The sequence below is a fragment of the Pygoscelis adeliae genome, unplaced genomic scaffold (assembly GCF_000699105.1).
Source record: "Pygoscelis adeliae isolate BGI_AS28 unplaced genomic scaffold, ASM69910v1 Scaffold420, whole genome shotgun sequence".
Classification (NCBI taxonomy): Eukaryota; Metazoa; Chordata; class Aves; order Sphenisciformes; family Spheniscidae; genus Pygoscelis; species Pygoscelis adeliae.
In genome coordinates, this window is record NW_008823871.1 from 928679 (window position 1) to 947889 (window position 19211).

Sequence of the window (19211 nt, forward strand, 5' to 3'; positions counted from 1 at the left end):
TTTATCATGGCAACACACAGGGACACCAGTGACCTTTAGTTAATGGGAGTTCGATAAACCCAAGTCGAGCTGCAAGGCTGTAAGGGAAGAAAACCATCTGCACAGCTGCATGCCACGTTGGTACAATCTTTTTTAGATAGAGAGAACCTTTCTGCTTATTTCTTTTCCTTTCACCTTCAGCATGGCAAAATTGCAAAAGTCAGGTTGAAACTGTATGCTCCTTGTTACCAGACTGGACTCATACAGGCTGGAAAAAAATTTTTTAAAGGGAAACACGGTGTCTCAGTTGACAAACTGTAACATCTGAACTGAGGCAAAGCTGTAGAGGCAGCAGGATTTACAGTGGCAAAGCAAAATCACCCCTAATGAGAGCTGCTTTCAGAGCTACACTGCAATAGCAGAGGAGCTTTTGAAAAAACATTTCTGTGAACACCATGAATAAAAATCTCCTCGTCTGGCATGCTGGCTTCTTAATCCTCCTCTCCTCCTTTTGCGTCCCTTTTTCTTATGAATTGCAGTGATATTTTTGATGCCTCTGAAATTCACATTTCTGATCAATGCATGGATCAATATCGGTTCATGTCTGGATTATAGTAGGACGTGTATAAGCGTTATTTGTTTGACATTACAAAGGGATATCTGATGTAAAAAAAATAGCCCTTGCCATGGTTGTCTGATTACAGTCTCCTGTGCTTTCCCTTCTCCTACTGCCATGAGGAAGAACAGAGTAGCACAGCCGGGGTCAGCAGGGCAGGAGTCAGGGTCTCAACTGATCCTTCCCTCTTGGGGTGTCCCTCAGTGTATCAGGCAAGGCAAATTTAAAGTCCTTCATCCTTTCAGTTTTGGTTGGTGAGAAGTTTTGTTTGCATTTGAGGGCAGAAGGAAAGTAGGTGTTCATTAGTGCTTTTGCTCTGCTTCTGCTCGGGGTGAAATATTCAAGCATATTGTTCTGTTTGTCATCTGGGTTTCACTGTTGTTTTCAAAGATACTTGGAAGCTTTTGGGCCCAGATGCCAGGGCAAAAAAGGACAAACAGAAATTGGCAAAAACAATTCTGATATACACATATAAATGTATATGTATTTGGCATGGACTACAGAGCTGAATTTGTAAATCACTGCGAAGAAACATTATTTTACCTGCCTCCCTCAATCACAATTAAAGCGTGTGTGGTTTGTTTTAAAAACAGGTTGCTTGCTCTTCTGTGCTTCCTTGCTAAGCTGTGCACCTTCTCCTTTAACTAGGTGCTTCCTCTGATGGCCCACTGAAGCTGCTTCCTGAAAATCACTTTGATCTTGTGGTGATAGATGAGTGTGCTCAGGCTCTGGAAGCCAGCTGCTGGATACCTCTGCTGAAGGCTCGAAAGTGCATCCTGGCCGGGGATCACAAACAGCTTCCCCCCACCATCATCTCTCACAAGTAAGGAGCAGTTCGTGGGCCCAGGTCCTCCTGTTATTTATGCAGCCAAATGCTTCTGAATGCCTCAAGTGTCAAGAGATTTCACTAATGTGGATTATTTATTGGTGTCCCCTGTGAGCTGGGTTTGGTCACACTGCCAGAATTATGTCAGACCTGTTTTACTGATAGCCACTGCTTAAAGTTTAATGTGGCTCCATCTGAGCAAGCTTTCTTATCGCACAAGGACGTGACAGTTGGTCGTTTTACCTGCTGCTGACCGAGCCACATAATAGCAAAGCGTGTGTAGTCAGCATGGTGCTGAAGAGTTGCCTTTTGTGCTGATGAGTGCCTGCTGGGCAACTGCTCCAGGGCTTGCAAGGATTTTGAGCTTGCAGACAGGGAGAGCAACCTGACAGGCAGCCTTTGGCTCCGCTCTGGAGTTGCCGGCAATCCTCAAAGGTCTGTGCACCTTGTCTGTGAGGCTGTCATCCGTGCGGGAGCAGAGACGTGGCCTGCAGGAGTCCGCACACTGGACTGTGTTTTGTAGGAACAACCTTAGGTGGGTTACCTTGGTAGAGCTGCTAAAGCAAACCTCAGAAACAGAAGGTGATTCTGTACCAAATGCTGGCCGTTCGCAGTGGGAATACTTGCTCACACAGTGACAGGGAGCTGTCTGCCTTTGAAACACTGCTGTGCTCATTTTGCAGAGGTCCTTTAAGCTGCATCAGGGGCACGGTCCAGCAGCTAGAGTCCCAGCCTTCTCCGAGATTGCCTTTTGTCCTTGTCCCACATTTACTTAGGAGTTGTGTGCCCTCAACAGAGAGGATCCTCTGCAGAAAAAGCAGGGTGGACAGGGAGGGTGAGTGCAATGAGGCAGGAAGAGCAAGCAGAAACTTATGCCACACTGTGTTTCAGGGAGATCTGTTACACTGGGAACGTCAGAGGTAGCTCTGCAGCATCATGGAAACAGCTCTGCTCAAAATACCTTTGTAATGATGTGGGGTCCTTCCACTCACTGCCATGGCCTCTGTGCAAGGGGCAGGTACTGCTGAGATAAACAGCATGAAATCAGAGGGTACTGTCCTGGCTGGTACTGCTGCGGGATTGACGGTTGCTTTCTGTGAAACATGCCCCGGCTCCAAAAAATTCAATGTGTTGAGCTTGCGCTGTTTGCTTTGGTTTTTCTCTTTAGTGAGAAGGAGTACTTACGCTATGAGCTACTATTGGATTACTCAAAATTGCGTATATTTTGACAGATGTTTTTCCTGAGAGACATGTCATCAGCAGAGATATTTGTTCGATTCCACTTGCTTAGCAGCACTGTGTTTGAATTCTTCGTTTTCTCTTTGTTATGCAAAGTAATTTTCAGAGTGGTTAGAAAAGTTGTTCAAAAAACAGTTTAAAACAATCACATCAGCCATTTAAACTAGTAAAATGGTAAGCAAACAGAAGGTGAACAAAACAGACACACAAATTCTGGTTTCACTGACCAGTATTTATATATAAACTTTAAAATGTTTGTTTTTAAGAAAGATGATCTGTTTTTCTACATGAGGTTTCCTTGTGTGTAGCAAGAAGGGTGGCCTGGTTTACCTCCTCTTTGCTGACTGCAGGCTCTGTAGAGTGAATTCAGGCTCGTACTCAGTTTAATCCAAGTCTTCTCTTCCCTTTATTAAATTCTGCTTCTGTTGTTCCACATTTATTTATTTATTTAACGTATTAATGTGGGCGCTGGCCCACCAAGATGCTGCGTTATCACATGCACCACAGTGACTATAAAACCTCACAATACCTACCTCATGCATATTAAGAACAATTAGTTTGTGGAAAAGATCTGTGGCTAGTGTAAATTGCCTGTGCTCCGAGGGGGATACTCCAAATAGTACTGGGGAGCCTTCAGGTTGTTTAAAATATAAATGTGCGCATGTTTACCTAGCTCTAGATCTGGAATTACTGAACCGTCATTGTGCAGAAGCAGAGAAATAGGGCTGACTTCATAAACTTTCTCTCCTGCTTCCAAAAAATAATAAGCAAGATATATATCTATAATCTCACTTGACTTTTGAACAAGGGAAATGAAAAATCCAAGGGAGGCAGCGGCTCACAGCAGGTGGCTAAGAGATGGTGCAAATAATGTTAGGGCGCTGTATCATCTTCTCATTTTAGCATCATCGGATGCACAAATGCTTGTTGTTTTGCAGATCTTGGCAGGTATAAGCACACTCCTCCACTGTCTGGCGTAGGTATCGAGGCTGGTGAACTGCAAAAAGCCGATCCAAAACCCCCTACCCTTCTTGTCTGGCCATTTATTTACCGTGAGTTTGCAGGCTGCGTCTCTGTGCCTAGGTTTTCCCCATCTGTAAATTGGGAATAAATAATTTTACCTCCACGCAGAAGCCAAATGGCTAGCCAAGGCTGGGGAGGTGGAGAGAGGCTTTAATCTGTGCTGAGCTAACAGATGTTATTAGTCTAGGGTGGGAAGAAGCAGTCAGGGGCTAGTTGGGGGCTAGGGCCTCACTTGCTTACTTTAGTAGGGAATTGGTTTAATCTGGAGTCAGATAACAAATCTGTTCCCAGGAGAGAAGAGCTCCTTGCCTGACGTGCAAGGTACTTTTTGGAGTAGGTATCTGGTTACTAGCAAGAAGAAACTTGCAGTTTGGACCTTCAGGGTTATCATTCTTTTCTTTAAGTGATGCATAAGGCTCGTCTTCTCCACCAGAGAAACTGTAACCCAGCTGCATAATGCCCAGTCTTCGTGCTGTCCTCGGCCAGCGGGAGTCATCTCGACTGCCGTTCTGAGCAGTGGCGCTGGTTTGAGATTTTCACCCCTCTCTCTGCTTGTGCCAGTAAGTTGTTCCAAATTATGAATAAACAGAGAAGAGGGAGTTGGATGCCCTTCCTCTGCTTTATGCTTCTGGTTGTGGAACTGCACTTGTTCATATCTTAGGCTCCTGCCACAACAATGCTTATTTACAAGATCAAAAGCTTTAGGTGGATGAAAATGCTCACCAGTCACTGTGGTCCCAAGACAGCAACTACCTGCTAGCGAGGCAGACAGGGCTGCCCAGCCCCAGGAATAGAGTCTAGAGACTTGTTTTTCCCAAGACTGTCAGATTAAGGGCAAAACATATTAGAAATACCAGCTCTGTTACTATGGGTGAACAGGTCTAACGCTCAACTGATGTCAGTTTTGGCCCCTCTTTGAAGTGAAGCAGATTTTCTTCAGAAGAGCTCCAAAAACATTATACCACCTTCCCAGCTGCTTTCTTCTGCTCTGTCATGGTGGCTGATGCCAGGAGCCTTTGCTGGTGCTGCATCGTGGAGTCAACAGGAAAAAGCTCCTCACTGGTAGGATCCATCTGCTGCAGATCTCCTCCTGGTCCTGCTTGAGGAGTTGTGCTTTTCTCTCCCTCAGTTTTGAGTTCATTTGACTTTGCGGTGGAAAGCTGCCACTGGTTTGCATCTCTCCTGTGGTCACAGGTGATCATAATGTCCTCTTTCTCCATCAGAAACACTGTTTTGCTCCTTAGATCCTATGGGCATGACTTGGACCAAGCTTTTTGTCTTTGTTGTTCCCATTGTTTTTCTTTAAAAAGAGCTTGGACGGTTTTGTTGTGCATTTTGCATGTTTTCTTTCCATGTTTTTAAAATCCCAGCTGCACAAAGAAGTGGTCTTTGTAAAATTAGGAAAGGGTGTGGGTAGAAGTCAGATCTTCTGGCTCTTCAACTTTGGCAGGGTTACCAGCTGTGCAGGTAAGTCAGTTGTTAGGTCAGCTCCCATCTCTTGTGGGGTAATCCTTTTTGGATGAGAAACCTTAGGGTTGTTTAAACACTGTGTCACTCTGTGCCCTTCCTAAAGTTCAATAGATTTAAAATAGAGCAGAGAGAATGTGTGTCTGAATCAAGCGTTAACAGATTTATATCTCAGCCTGGCTTACCAATAAATTATGATCCGAAAAACTTGCTACATTAAACAAAATTATTGCTCAAGGCATCAGCAAGTCCACGACCCAGGTGCTGGTCAGGCAAGACACCAGTCACCAGAGCTCAGCCTCACAGACGCACCTCTTTTGGAAGATAAAGTGCAAAAAGCCAAGCTGACTTCAGCTTACTTGGAAGAATTATGGGCTGTGCTCTCAAATGCTGCCGCTCTCCAGGCAAGTCTCTGTTTCAGCCTAAAAGGCAAAGCTGCTACGATGCTGCTGCCTGTGCCAGCCGGTCCTCTCTCAGTTCCCCGAGTAACTCTTGAAACCTATTAGCAAACATGAAGCAAATCCGTCAAAGTGTGAAAGCCTGGGAGGTCTTCAACTCCGTAAAAATAGATAACAAAGCCAAGACCCAAGTTTGTTCCTGCACTCAGGGGAAAGCCATCATATGAACTCAACCAAAGTAGTGGCTACAAGAGAAGCCACACAGGAGGAAAACAGAGAAAAATCCAGCTTTCTGTATTTGTTCTTGAAGTATGTTAGTTTAGCACTGGAAAACTCCAGCTAATACCCTATTGCATTAGGCATGGCGTATATAATGAGAGATGGTCCCTGTTATGATCTGAATAAACAGCATGAAGGTGGAAGAAGAATTACTCTCCCCGTTTCACCCCATGTCATACAGGAAACTGGTGGCTTCTAGGACTGAGCAAGATGTCTTGAACCCCAGCCTGGCGATTGTCTGCGAGTCCATCTTCCCTGTCTTTCCCCTCACTTCTAAAGGCTGACATCTTGTTAAGTAAAATTATTCAAAATTGGGTATTTTCAAACTTTGCCCATTGCTCAGGTGGCTGACTGTTGAAAGACTGAGAATGCAGGAAAACAAGTGGAAAATACAGCTTTTTGAGCTATTTATGGCTTTACCTTTCATCTCGGTGGGAGACCTTGGTAGCAGTCCCACAGGTATTAATTGCAGATGGGTACCCTGGTAGGTATTAACTGTACATACAGAAATTAGAGTGGGTGCTCATCAGGCAGGCACTGATCTGGAGTCTTCCCCTCTAGTCCTAGCCTCTGTTTGGGAATAGCAAAGTTTCCCTCTCCTCTTTCCAGATTACCAACACATCCCTCAACTCTGCTGGCTCTGTAGAGCAGAGGGCTCTTGGACGGACCATTTGAATGTGCAAAGGATTTAAATAGCACAATGCAGAGTATTTGTCCTGTACAAAATACCTGGGATGACACGTGTTATCCTGGTAGAAAGCAAACCTGCCTAATGCTGAAAGAAAAGAGTTCCTTTCTTTCAAGCTCTGTTGTTGTCTAGTGAAACCCCCCAGCCTGCCTGTGATGGAGAAGATGTGCAGTGAGGTCCAGCTGGAGCAGCTGACAGTTTGGCTCAGTAGCCTCCTAATTAAATGCAAAAGCTAACAAATTTTGATCAGTTGGAACAACTTGTTTTGAGAAATCCAATTACTTTTCAGATAAACGCCTTTAAAAATTGCTAGCTCTTTTCCTTACAGATCTGAACTCTGGCCTTGTTTTTAATCGCTGCTCAAGTAGAAGCATTTGCTGTATTGAACAAGGCACGTAACACAGCTTTCCTCTTTACAGCACCATCCTGCACGATGCAAATAAAGCAGACACTGGAGAGCACCGCTTTGTGCTTTTCACAGTCCCTGCAGGCTGCGAGATGCAACACAAAGGCAAATTCCTTTTACCTCCATCTTGTTAGGTATTTCCAGAGATCCAATTAAGGCACCGAATCGCCTGCCGGCTCCTCTTTGGTTAGTGGAAAACAATAAGCTATTTCCAGGGATGACTCATGCAGAGGACTCAAACCCTTCCGCCTACCTTCCCCTTCTCCTCCATTGATGACAGCAGACCTGAAGTGGGTGGACTCCTATTTTCGGGGCCTCAGTGAAGGGTCTAAAGTTAGCCAGGATGAATCTGGGCTGACAGAAGGATCGTCTGTTACTACAGTATGTGAAGTCAGTCCTGCTTAAGTAGGAAGCCTCTGTTAAACAGGAATACTTGGATGCTTTGTAGGAGCCGTACCGCAAGCACAATCAGACAACTAGGCTTCCACGCAGCTTGTGCTCAGTGCGGGGAGCCGGGCCCTGTCTGGTATAAATACCTTCTTGTTATCTGCTTTCTTCTCCATAGATTCAGCATTTATCAGTTATTATCATCAGTTTTTTTTCCACTTGAGGCTAAGGGAGTTTTGGTGGGGAGTCTGAAGGACGCTCCTCTTTCTTCCTTTTTGACATGCCTGGAGTTATCTCAGGATGCAGAGGGCATCGCCACACACGCCTTACAGTACATTCACCTACCTCTTGTCTGTGCTGGATGTGTTTCTTCTGAAAGACCTCGCAGCGATGGCAAATGCCAGTCCCCCACTGTTCCCCTCTCAGCAGCCTGCTCCAAAGCTCATGGACATCGGCTTCAAGCCTCCTACTGGGTTTTGGCCCAGTCCCAGGGGGCATCTCAATGCCAGGACACTTTCTGCTGTCTGACAGGAATATTCGTTTTCCTTATTTTCATTTTAGTCCTTATGTCATCCTTTTCTGACATCCTAATTAATTTGTCTCCACATCAGAACTTTGATTTATTGATTTGTTTTTACACTTTTCAGATATCTGCAGATACATATCGGACCTCTTGCTCTCAACTAGTTTCTTAGACAAGCACAGGAATATTTTGACGTCTTGTTTGTTAGCAGTCAGTCTGGATGTCTCCACCATCCCAAATCCACACGCTAGTCCTCCATGCTCAATAGTTTGCTGATTTGCATGTTAGGTCCAAATGGATTTGCTTTCACTTTGTCACTGAAAAGCAAGTGTCAGGCCTTGGTTTCCTTCAGTAACCTCCACAGCTGGAAAGAACAAGCAACCCTCCTCCATCATATTTGCAAGGATTAAAAAAACCCCATAATATCCAGAGAAAGGGCGAGTTCTGCACAGCCTCACTTACTACTACTTTACCTATTTGTGAAACCTCTTAAACCTATACCAGGATAGAAAAGCCCAGGGCACAAAGCCAAGGGCAGCTGATACTTTGCATGTCCACAACAGCCTCAGCCTATTTTGGCATCCAAGAGCTTAAGGCAGAGCTCTTGAGGTAGGAGAACAGTGACATCCTTCCCCAGACTTTGCTGTCCGAATTCGGTGGTGTACAGTGGAGATCAGTCACACCAACATCTCCTTCTGTCTCTTAGAGAGGAGATCAGCTATCCAGAAGATGAATAAAAAAAGATATAACATGACTGAGGGCACAGGTCCATGGGAAACTTCCCTTTTTTTCCCCCTAGTAATGATCATTCTTGACATCTACATGGCAGGCTGACTCCTCACACCCAGCCCATAAAGGATATTTCATGCCACGGTGGGCACAAAAGCCTTTGAAATACTTGGTTCCACTTGGCTACAGCTATCACCATTGATGTGTAGCATTTCTTCCAAGAGCTGGAGGAGGAAGCCTTACCTACGAAGAGCAGCAGGGCCTTGTCCTCCCTCACTGGGATCTATCCTGGTACCCCCACCCCCTCCGCAGGAAGGTGCATTTGAGCAAAGTACAGCCTTTTCCTGCACATGAAGCAAGGTGAAACCAGGTTAGCAGCAAATACTGGCTGCTGTGGGCTTGTTTCAGTAATTTTAGCTTTCCTAGCTTTACTTTAGGTATTTTAAAATAGATACTCCTGAGTATCAGGTGCATGATTCTGTCTGTCCAACCTCCTATCCCAATTTAATTTCTCTAAAGCAATTGATAATTAAAAAGCTTTTGCTCAGTGCTGTTACGATTTTGTTGGCATAGAAATCAACCATTGTAGGATTTAATTGAGCAGTAAAATAATAGGAAATTTATTAACAGGTGAAATATTCACAAGCAGTTTAATATCCTCATTATTAATTCAACATATAACTTCATGTAGATCCCTGTGGTGGAAGCTGTGCTGTTAGTGTATAGAAGAGCACTATTTCTAAGGCTTGCTGTAAGGTTTAATGCCTCCCCCATGCTTTATTGTATATCATTACAAGAAACACTTCAGAATATTGGTTGTTAAAAAACACCAGGGTTTTCCTGCCAGTTCTGCATGAAAATCAGTTTTAGGCTTGCTCTTAGATTTGCAAGAATTTGTGAGCTGAGGGAGGGCAGTAAAGGCCAAAAGCAAATGGGAGGTACCTTTGGATAGTAAGGCTGCTAAGTTTGCTGCATCCCTTTAAGACTTTGAGAGCATCTTATTTTGGTATCCCTCACTTCTCACTTGAGTTGCCTGATGTGACGTACGCAGCCAGTGTCCGGCAGCAGCAAAGACCAGGACCAGCGTCATCATCAACAGGGCACAGTTCCATGGGGTGTGAGCGCAGCGAGCAGGGCCAGGGGCTGGTAATGGGGTTCATCAACAGCTCCAGCAAGCTACGAACCAGGTCCAGGGTCCATCCAGGGGACCCCATCAGGAGGTGGGCTAGAAACAAAGCCATGACATGGGTCCAGGATCCATCTAGAAGATACAACTAAAGACAGGATCAAAGTGACCTGCAACATAGATCCAAGGTCTATGGATCTCTCCCTCCAGGAGACAGAGCTAGGACATAACTCAGACAGGGACTGAAGAGCCAGTGCTGAGCTTAAATGGGGCCCACAGGCAGAGGGTGTGGGGCCCAGGTGAGGCTGGTCAGGGCAATTAAAGCCCCATGGTGCCCTCTTGGCCCTGAGAGCCAGATGACCCATGGGTGACTCAACGTGTGACCTGCTTTTTCATTAGCCTGTCAGGAGGAGATGGCTGGTGGAAGGAACCAGAAGCATTTTTATCTTGGTGATAGTGGTCACACTCTAGGCAAAGACCAAGTAAGAGGTGGGCTCTGAATCCCCAGATTCCCCGGTCACGCAGGAGGAAGGGCTGTTCCTAAGGGAACGGTGATTTCAGGTAGGTGCTTGCGCCCGAGTGCAGACAGCCCTCCCTATTAAAACTGCTTCCTTTCCTCCTTGCCCGGGAGATGAAGGCTGCCTTTTAGCACACCCTGTGGGGCAGAGCAGAGCTGGGAGGATCAGGCTGTCAGTGCCTTCTCTTTCAGTTATGAGCCTGGAAGGAGAAAAGCTAATTCCTGGTAACTGGAACGAGCTCCCCAGCCCCATGTCCTGTTCTTTCCCCTCACACCACCTAATCCCCTTCCCCTCCCGAAAACCCAGCCCACCTCTGACAGACTGCTGTTTCACCCGCACCTTGCTTTTCTCCCATGCTCTCAGCTGGGAGCATAAGGACCTCTGTAGGTTCATGCCAGTAGCAATGCTGGGACTGGGGAGCTGTAAAGGCTTCATGGCCAACCTCAGTGCGGTTCATGATCAGCAGCAAAATGTGCAGCACAGCTGGAAGCCTCTGTTGCGTAAAGCACAATATCCTCATTACAAACCTGCCAACCCTTCTCCTGGCTTCTGTGCCTGTATGTGTTGTTCAAAGCTTGTTAACATTACAACAGCCTTTGAAAAAGCAGCACTGTCTCCGAAGTCCTGCAGTTGCGTCCGTTCACAGTTTATGACCCCCTTTTTCCCTGTATGCTGCATTCTGTGATTTAGCAAGAAGGACGGCTAATGAGACTTGATTACTCAGAAAGATCTACCCTCAATTTTCTCTTCTGCAGTTTTAATGAATTTGCAGTCTCTTGTTGTATTTACCAAGTGCCCTGTTGTTAACATGACAGGGCTGGCCAGTACAGCAAACAAGACGCTTGCTGTGGTGCCGTGTAGTAATGTAATGCTTCCCATGCCAGTAATTGGATGCGTGCTGTGCCCCTTAGCCTTGACGGAAATAGTTTTCCCGAGCTGTTCTCTATCACCATTTCATCATCTTTGTGCTTGTTCATTGTGTTCTGGTAGCAACCAGAATACCTCACCATGAACCACAGTCTTGTACAAGGCACTGGACGCACAGTATGAAAAAACTCCTTATGCTCTGAAATGCTCAAAATACAAAATCAAAGTACAGCGATTCTTGTCCTTCGTCCTCAGATGGTACCATTAGGCGATGCGTCTAACAAATCCTTTCTGTACTGCGAAGAGAAAGCAATTAGGCTCCTGAAAGGCTTATTTCATTAGGAGTTTTATTAATTTGTGTCACAGATATAAGCACGGAACCTTTGCCAGAAGTGATGGAGTGTTGGTTTTCTTAATGGGTAATAAAGCAATAAGCACTGAAATGCATTTGTGCATCAGTCTGGGGTGAGCGGCCAAGGAGTAATGAGAATGCTTGAGCAGCAAGTGTCTCGATAAAACATTAGCAAGGTCTGGCTGTGTTGACACCAAGCGTTTCAAGATTTGGGGTCGAGCTCTGATACTAATGCATTAGGTGATTCTGATGCCGTTACTGAGCTTGCAGTAACGTGAGTGTAATGTTACACTGGCAGATGCAGTATCTAGAGCTTGTTATGAGCAGTGTGACCAAGGATGTTGATGGGATGAGCTTACAGGTTAAGAGGTTTTTGTTCTGGAGCTGTTTCCCCAAGTAGAGATCTTGGGCATCCTCACTCACCTTATTCCAACCACACTGAGCAGATCTGGGTGTGAGAAGTGACTGCCGCAGGCCGGAATAGCCAGTACCATTTGCATCTCTTGCATTACAGTGGCAACACCCCTAGGTATTTCCTTATGGGAAAGGGAAGCAGGCATCTCTCCACTCTGATGTGTTCAGGCTGATCTTATCTCCGTGCAAGGCAGAAGTCTATCCCTGAGGGTCTTCACCCTGTTGGGGAGCCTACGCTGAAAGATAACACTTGGGACCCCGCAGCCTACTCCTGCTCCCTTTCCACTGCCTGTTGGTACCCAAGTGAAACAGAATAGGAAGGCCAGGGAGATAACGCCATCCCAGCAGAGCCGCACGAGGGTGCTCAGCAGGGTCCAGAGTAGATATTGCAGGTGCTCCAACGGCATTGCAACTTAACCCCATTAGCACTGATCAACACTGCGTTCAATTCCAGCTGCAGCCCTGGCAGGGCTGCATCTGTAGTGAGATGCTGATTGATTCTTTAGTCCAAAGAGGGTTACGTCTGTACCTTAGATCATCATTTCAGGTCAGACATCTAGACTCCACTTCTGACTTGCTTTTCCCATGCAGGGCTGCTGCCAAGGGCCTTTCACTCAGCTTGATGGAGCGTCTCATCGAGAGGTACGGGGAGAAGATTGTGAAGATGCTGACAGTGCAGTACCGAATGCACCAGGCCATCATGCAGTGGGCTTCCTCGGAGATGTACAGTGGCCGGCTCACTGCTCACCCATCAGTAGCCCAGCATTTGCTCAAGTGAGTGACTTGCTCTTCACTGGTATATGAGCAGAGATGTCTTTTTCATCCCATCGTGTGCAGGGTTTGTCCCTTCCCTATGATGGAGTTTTCTATTCCTCCTGGCCCTACAATAGCATTTCTGTTTCATCCTTTATTTCATCCAGGAAACTTTAATGGGGGGCGGACAGGATGCCCTTTTTCCTATGTCAGAAGAAGTCATGCAGAGTTATCTTCGGTTTCCTCCTTTGTTATGATAAGCAACAAAATAAAATCCCCTTGCACCTAGTGAGAACATGTGAAGGCCTGACCTGCAGTGCGCGTACCCCAAGCAGTGTTTCTCCATCTCCAGCTCTCATTGAGGGTAGGACCAGACACCAGCCTTTTATTGTGTTTTCACATGTCCACGTGATTATGAGGGCCAGTGCCTGTCCCATCTTTGGTCCCAACATCGACATCAGAAAGATCAGACAGCAAGATTCCCTTTCCAGCTTGGATAGTTTTACTGCCAGGACAGCACCTGAGGCAGGTCTGATGGCATCAGATCCATTCCTTGACTACAGTGGTTTCCCTTTTCTTTGGTAATTTAAAGGAAGTGACTAGCACTTCATTTCCATTGCACCCTGGGACAGTTGTTTGCCAACACATACTGTGACTATCAATAATTGCTGCTTTTTAAAATATCAGTCAGTGCAGTTCTGGAAAACATTAATTCTCTCTGTTGGACTTGGAGAAGCATGAAATATCACAGTGCTTGGTGCATGGTGCTCTTGTATTTTTAGCAATACTTCTTTTTAAATGCAAATATTTAGGAGTCGGAAAAATTGATATTCCCCTAGAATGTCTCCATTTCATAGTAGATCCAGTTTTGGACAGAGATAGCTAGAGAGGCCATTTTATCATACTTGTTTCAAAATAATCTTACTTGTAAACAGTGTGAACAATACTACCTGGATGGGAAAGAGCAAGCTTTGTGCTCACAACAGCCCCGGCACCCTCATCTACAACTGCTGCAGCCAGGGCGGGGATTTCTGCTTGTGTCAGCATGCTCTGTATTAAGGCTTCAGGGCTATCGAGGCTTCGGCTCAACTTACATCAGTGAAGCTATGCTGACTTCTATCTTGGTTTATATACACGTTTGTGTATACGTATGTAATTTTATGGGTGAGTGTGGTGGGTTCTATAGGTAAGAGTAGGGAAGGCTGGTTCATCAGTGCCAGGAGGAGCTCAGCTGAGATGGACGGGACTCATTCAGCAATGTTTTAGCCATACAGATCTAATTCCAGGATCGGTGCTGTACGAAACCCTCTTCTCGATTGTTCTTGTTCCTTGCCATGCTTTTTTTTTTTCATTTAACTTTGCAAATTAAAAATAGCAACTAGTGAAGAACCCCAGGCAAAATGGTTTGAAACCCTTATAATAGGAAACCAATTGAAAAGTTGAAGTTAGGCGACTGTTATTCTGATGAGCTGGTTTATTTTTATAGCTGATGAAGGAGTGAATGTTTTTCTTTCCAGTCCACAGTGCAGCTTAGTCCTCTGCTCAGGGCCTTTTCCTGCAGACACTGGTTTCTAAACTCATAATCAAACCTGCCAGTCCACAGCCCTGCTGACATATCGCATGAATACAGCAATCCTCAGTTGAGGCACTGGACCATGTAAAGTTTCTGTGCTTCTGTAGAAGACCAGGTGATAATGCAGGGGCTTGATATTGGACCATGATCTTCTCATGTTTAGGTTGCTAGTACAAATTGCTTCATGATATTTGTGAGCATCTCATGTCTTTTGTTGGCTTAGGCCAAATGATTTGCTTAATCCCTTACCTAAGCAAGAAATAAGTAAGCTTTATTCTCTGATAGTTCTAGGAAAAGCTCTTTTATAAGCAGAAGCATCCTAGGGAAGTGGAAGGCTGGCGAGTGCCCACAGGAGTTACCTGCTCATACTGGAAAGCAGCCAAAGCCTGGGCTGCAGCTGCAACGGCAGCAACAGCATTTGACAAACTCTGGGTCTGTAGCTTTTTGTTACCTCCTTCCCAAGGGCTGGTGGGTGATGGCGAGGAACCTGAAGAGTCCCAAAGCACAGTGCAAGGAGGGGGATCTCCATCGCTGCTGAAAGCATTTTGAGATCTTCCTTTGAAGAAAGATCTGACTGGAGTGATCCAGACCATAGCCCCCGCCACACCTCTGGCATTGGCAAAGCCAGCCCATACGATTGTATTCTAGCCTTGAATTTACAATGACCTCGGTGCTGTTTTGAGAGGTGAAGCTTGAAGAAGCGTGTCCCAGTCTTGAGACATACGGCTGGGAGGAGGTCCAGGTGCAAACACCTTGTGCTACAAATTGTGGCAGGGAGTTTTTGGTCCAGCTGAACTTATAACGCGCGATATCTGTGGGCTTTCATTCAGAACGACTCTCCAGGGTGCACTCCCACCACGACCTTTCCCTGAACAGCACTGTTGATGCAAGTCTCATCTCCTTTACCTGAAGCACAAAGACTGGTCTTTGGAGGAAGTGCAGTTCTGCTCCAAACAACTTCATATTTCCTTACCAACTTTTACTCTGACATGGGAGGCACTTGGAAACGCTTGGTCTGTGATCTGTTAGAGATTTCTGCAGCACCATCTTTTCTCAAAAAAAGGAAACTTTTCAGGGGCAGAGCGTTTTCAAGGGAGCAAAACCTTCTTCCCAAATCTCCCTTCCTTCTGAAATGGGCAACAAAGCACATCAGAAACCCCCACACGTTTCCAGAATTAAGTCAGGGAGGCTGCAAGCAGTATTTTTCACATTGAAAATTGGTGACTCAGTCTGTGAGAAGATGGTTTGAAAATCACCAGCCGTTTCTGCTGTCAGTTTTTAATTTAAGTACAGTGTCAGGTGTCCCTTCCCTTAGCACTTTTTTGTGGGCTAACACCCCCTCGCTGATGGGGAATATGGGGGAATCCCCCCAGTAGTGTGAGACCTGGAAGATGCTCAGAAGCCAGAATGCCCCTTGGTTGCGATGTGCAGCTCACCCAGCTGGGTTCACCTCCTCCCAGACAAAGCACAGGGTGCCTGGATGCCCTAGGGCAGTGCGTTGAGCCTGGATCCAGTGTCTGGCTGCAGGGACAACCTGGTTTGTCATCACGGACCAAGAATCTCTCCAGGAGTAAAAACCCACCTCTGCAGCTTGGGCTAGTTTGCAGCAGGTGGGAGAAGTGCCTTTCCCCTTCACCCTGAAAGGATAGCAAAGCACCGGACAGCTTTTCTCCAAGGCAACAGCCAGTTCTACTGCAATCATACTGCCTTAAAAGAGCATGAATTCTTCTCTCACCTGAAAGATTTATGTAGATAATTACTCCTCTGAAGCGACATTCCTGGGGTCGAGATTTTTTCCTGGTACTGAGAGATGTTGCAAGGGCTTTCCGTGGCCACTGTGAGTAGGCAAAGAATCAGGATTATCTACATGGAGAACTTGGCTTTTGCTCAAAGTCTTTTGTCTGCACAGATGTGGACAGTGGTAGGACAGTAAGTGGGGCAGGTATAAAGGAGATGGTAAGCCTGTTAGATTTGATATTACAAAGAGAGGGAGATAAACCTGTCATACCCTCCACAGGGGAAGAAACACCCTAATGGGGAACTGCAGGTGGCCCTGCTCCGGAGGAGATCATGGAAAGTAAAGTTTGTCGCTGGTCCCTGGCGTCCTTGGAAATGGGGAAGGTACCTTGTGCCTCTGAATCCAGTCACTGGGCTGAGGCAGCCAGTCCCCAAAGCCAGGGAAGAGCTCTTCCTTTGGGCTCTGGTTTGCCATAGGATTGGGGAAGGTGCATCCTGGGCTCTTTTGCAGGGTCTTTGGCTCCCTGTCATAGCTGCACTGATCTCTGTACCTTCCCAGCCATGCATTACAGCAGCAATAGCCTCAGACAGGAGAAAAATGAGTTTCAGTCAAGAGAGGAGACTTTTGTTGTCAATGGAGTGAGTAATGTCCAGAGTCCACGGGAAGCGAAGGCTGTCGGTGGCATACAAATGCAGAGCAACAGACGTGCAGTGCCGGGAGTCCTGGGAAGGAGAGGCTGCAGCTGGGGGCTTGTCTTGAACTGGAAACTGCCTTTTCCCTCACTTCCCTGCCTGTCATTTGGAGGTAATCCTCCTTTTTGATGGCTTGCCATCTGCCTTGTTTATTTGCAGACTCTCCGGAATCATAGCTCTCTATGATTTGTACGTGATGTTTCAGAGTAACACGTTGTTGTTTCAGAGCTCTCCTGCCATCTCCAGGCTTTCCATTCCTGCCCTCCATCACCCATCCTCTTCCTAGACTGTGAATTCAGCTAGCAACCTCCTTGGGTATTAAAATATGATTTATTAATTTTTTTTTTAATGCAGCAGCTTTAGATGTAGGAATGATGTGAAAACCCAATTCCTCTGTGGTTCCTTGTGCTGCGCTTTCTTCTCTTGCCCAACAACACTGCTGTCAAATCTCTGGTAATACTTCAGGCACTCCTTCTCCCTCTCAACACCGTAAAAAACAGAAAGCAGCTGCCACATCTCCCTAGGTCTGCACCTCTTTCCTGTGTGAGACCATTTAAGCGAGACACTAACACCCACACACAGTACCCTTGCCTTGCAATAACTGGGCTGTGTAGCACAGCTGGTAAGAAAGCTCTCAGCGCTGCTGTCTGGCACCTGTGAGACTCTCCAGGGCCCTCAGCTCTTTGTTTGCATTTTGGGAGAGCATTTAAATGGCAATCCCATGGTGCAGAGCAATAACAGCTTTTCAGCTATGGCATTCTGGCATTGCCTAACTCCCCTGGGCCTCTCAGGACTTGTTGTGCCGTTGGCTGTGGCTGCCGTCCTGGCACTGAACCCAGGAAGCCTGGAGCTGAAAGCCGGAGGACCCCACCAGAGCTAAAAGGCCCTGCTTAGTTACTGCTGTACATGACATGCTTTTCAGTAGCATCACTGCAGATGCAAAGGGATCCAAAGCTTGGTGGAGCAGAAAGGGGGGAACCTCAGTTCTCAGTTTCTGTCATTTTTCACCACCTCCAGAGCCCCTCTTCCTGCGCTTTCACCCCGCAGGACACCACTGTTGGTCTGTAGCCTTGTCCCTCGGAAGCAATATCCAGCTATGTTTTCCCTCTGTCCTTGCAGCATTCTTAGGAGGAGTAAGCAACAACACAACTGATCATCCCTTTGGCATAATTTCAGCATTGTTAACTGGCCCTTTCCCAAATACCTTGTGCAGGGACCTGCCGGGCGTCACCTCTACAGAAGAGACCGCAATTCCCTTATTGCTTATAGACACTGCTGGCTGTGGGCTGTTTGAGCTGGAAGTGGAAGATGAACAGTCTAAGGGGAATCCAGGTACCGTCAATCAGAAAAATTTGTTGGCCAGAATTGATTGTCTGAGGTTCTCAGCCTCCCACGGGCTTGGCCACTGCACCAGCTGAGCCACATCCCAGAGATGTCCCCCTCCAGAGCAGGTAGCAGGGGGAAGGTGGGGTCCCCAGGGAGCCTTGCTTATTTGAGAGGTCATTTCCTCTGTAAATCCTCAAGCTCAAAGGACTCCGAGCCAGAGCGGAGTGGCCACAGGGCCACGATGACAGTGTGCAGCTTGTGGGTGGCCACGCTGGCTGCCTTGTTCCCTTGCAGAGACATTTCTCCATGCTGTGGACTAGGACAGGGTGGAGGATCCCTGCGACAGATGCTTTACACAAGTTGGCAGAGCAAATGATACCAGGCAGAGCGCAAGCCTGTTTTAGAGAGGCTGTAGACGCAGCTCAGAATTGCCTCCCAGTCCTCTGCTCCTTTCATGAAGTCCTGTATGGCTCTTCTCCATGAATTTTCTCTAGACATTGAGTTTCCTGCTGTTTTTTGACTTAAAAAATAGGTTTCACTATGGAGATTGAGTGTAAAATCAGGCACCATAGCCATTCTAATAAAGTGGGAGAATTTTGAAAATGGTGATGCTACCTCCGTTGCGTCCTCGCTTCCACAGCAGGGCGGGTGGTTGTGATTTGCTGTTCAAGGATGTTACTCATGCTCCTCTAGATTTAGTTTCGCATCTCCACACCTGCTAGCTGGCTCTTAAGAGGCTCACAGAGCACCTTTGCCAGGATATGTTGCATATGGGCTGTCTAAAATCTGGTGCTTCATCTGACAATCCACATATCCCAACCTCGTTATGGAGATTGCTCTCCTAAAAGCGTTAGGGAGAGCTTTTAGCCCAGAAAGCTGTCGGCAAAAGGATTGCTGGGAGGGCACAGTAAGCCTTGGCTTTGGGGAAGGTGAGACATTTTTTTCAGGACAACATCTTCCCCTAGATTGTAAATTCGCTGCCCAGATTGGCTCTGTGGTGCCCAGAGGTGACTATCTCCATGCGCAGTGCCCGTGCCCTGCTGCCTCGCCTGCGGCCACCCCTGCCTGCCTGGCTGCTGCCTGCACTTTTCCCGATGGCCAAGCCAAAGGCTTAGTGCAGATCTCATGCCAGCAACAGATTTCTGAGGCTTCAAGTCCCTCTCTGGCAAGGCAGGGAAAATGGACTGTAAAATACAAAGACAGTTTTTACCAATTTAAGTATCTTTTGCCTTCTTTTGTTTGAAAACCCACCAGCGTTTAAGTGCCTCTCATTTTTCCATGCACCAGTCCCC

At 46.6% G+C, this 19211-nt stretch overlaps 1 protein-coding gene across 1 annotated transcript in view; it reads left to right on the forward strand.

Moving 5' to 3' along the window:
• The window catches only part of IGHMBP2 (immunoglobulin mu binding protein 2), a 44041-nt gene that overhangs the window by 16528 nt on the left and 8302 nt on the right, over positions 1-19211 (forward strand). The window contains exons 8-10 of the mRNA XM_009333998.1: positions 1244-1418; positions 12429-12611; positions 17807-17925. Of these exons, the coding sequence (XP_009332273.1) occupies positions 1244-1418; positions 12429-12611; positions 17807-17925 (477 nt within the window). The remainder of the gene's footprint in view (positions 1-1243; positions 1419-12428; positions 12612-17806; positions 17926-19211) is intronic.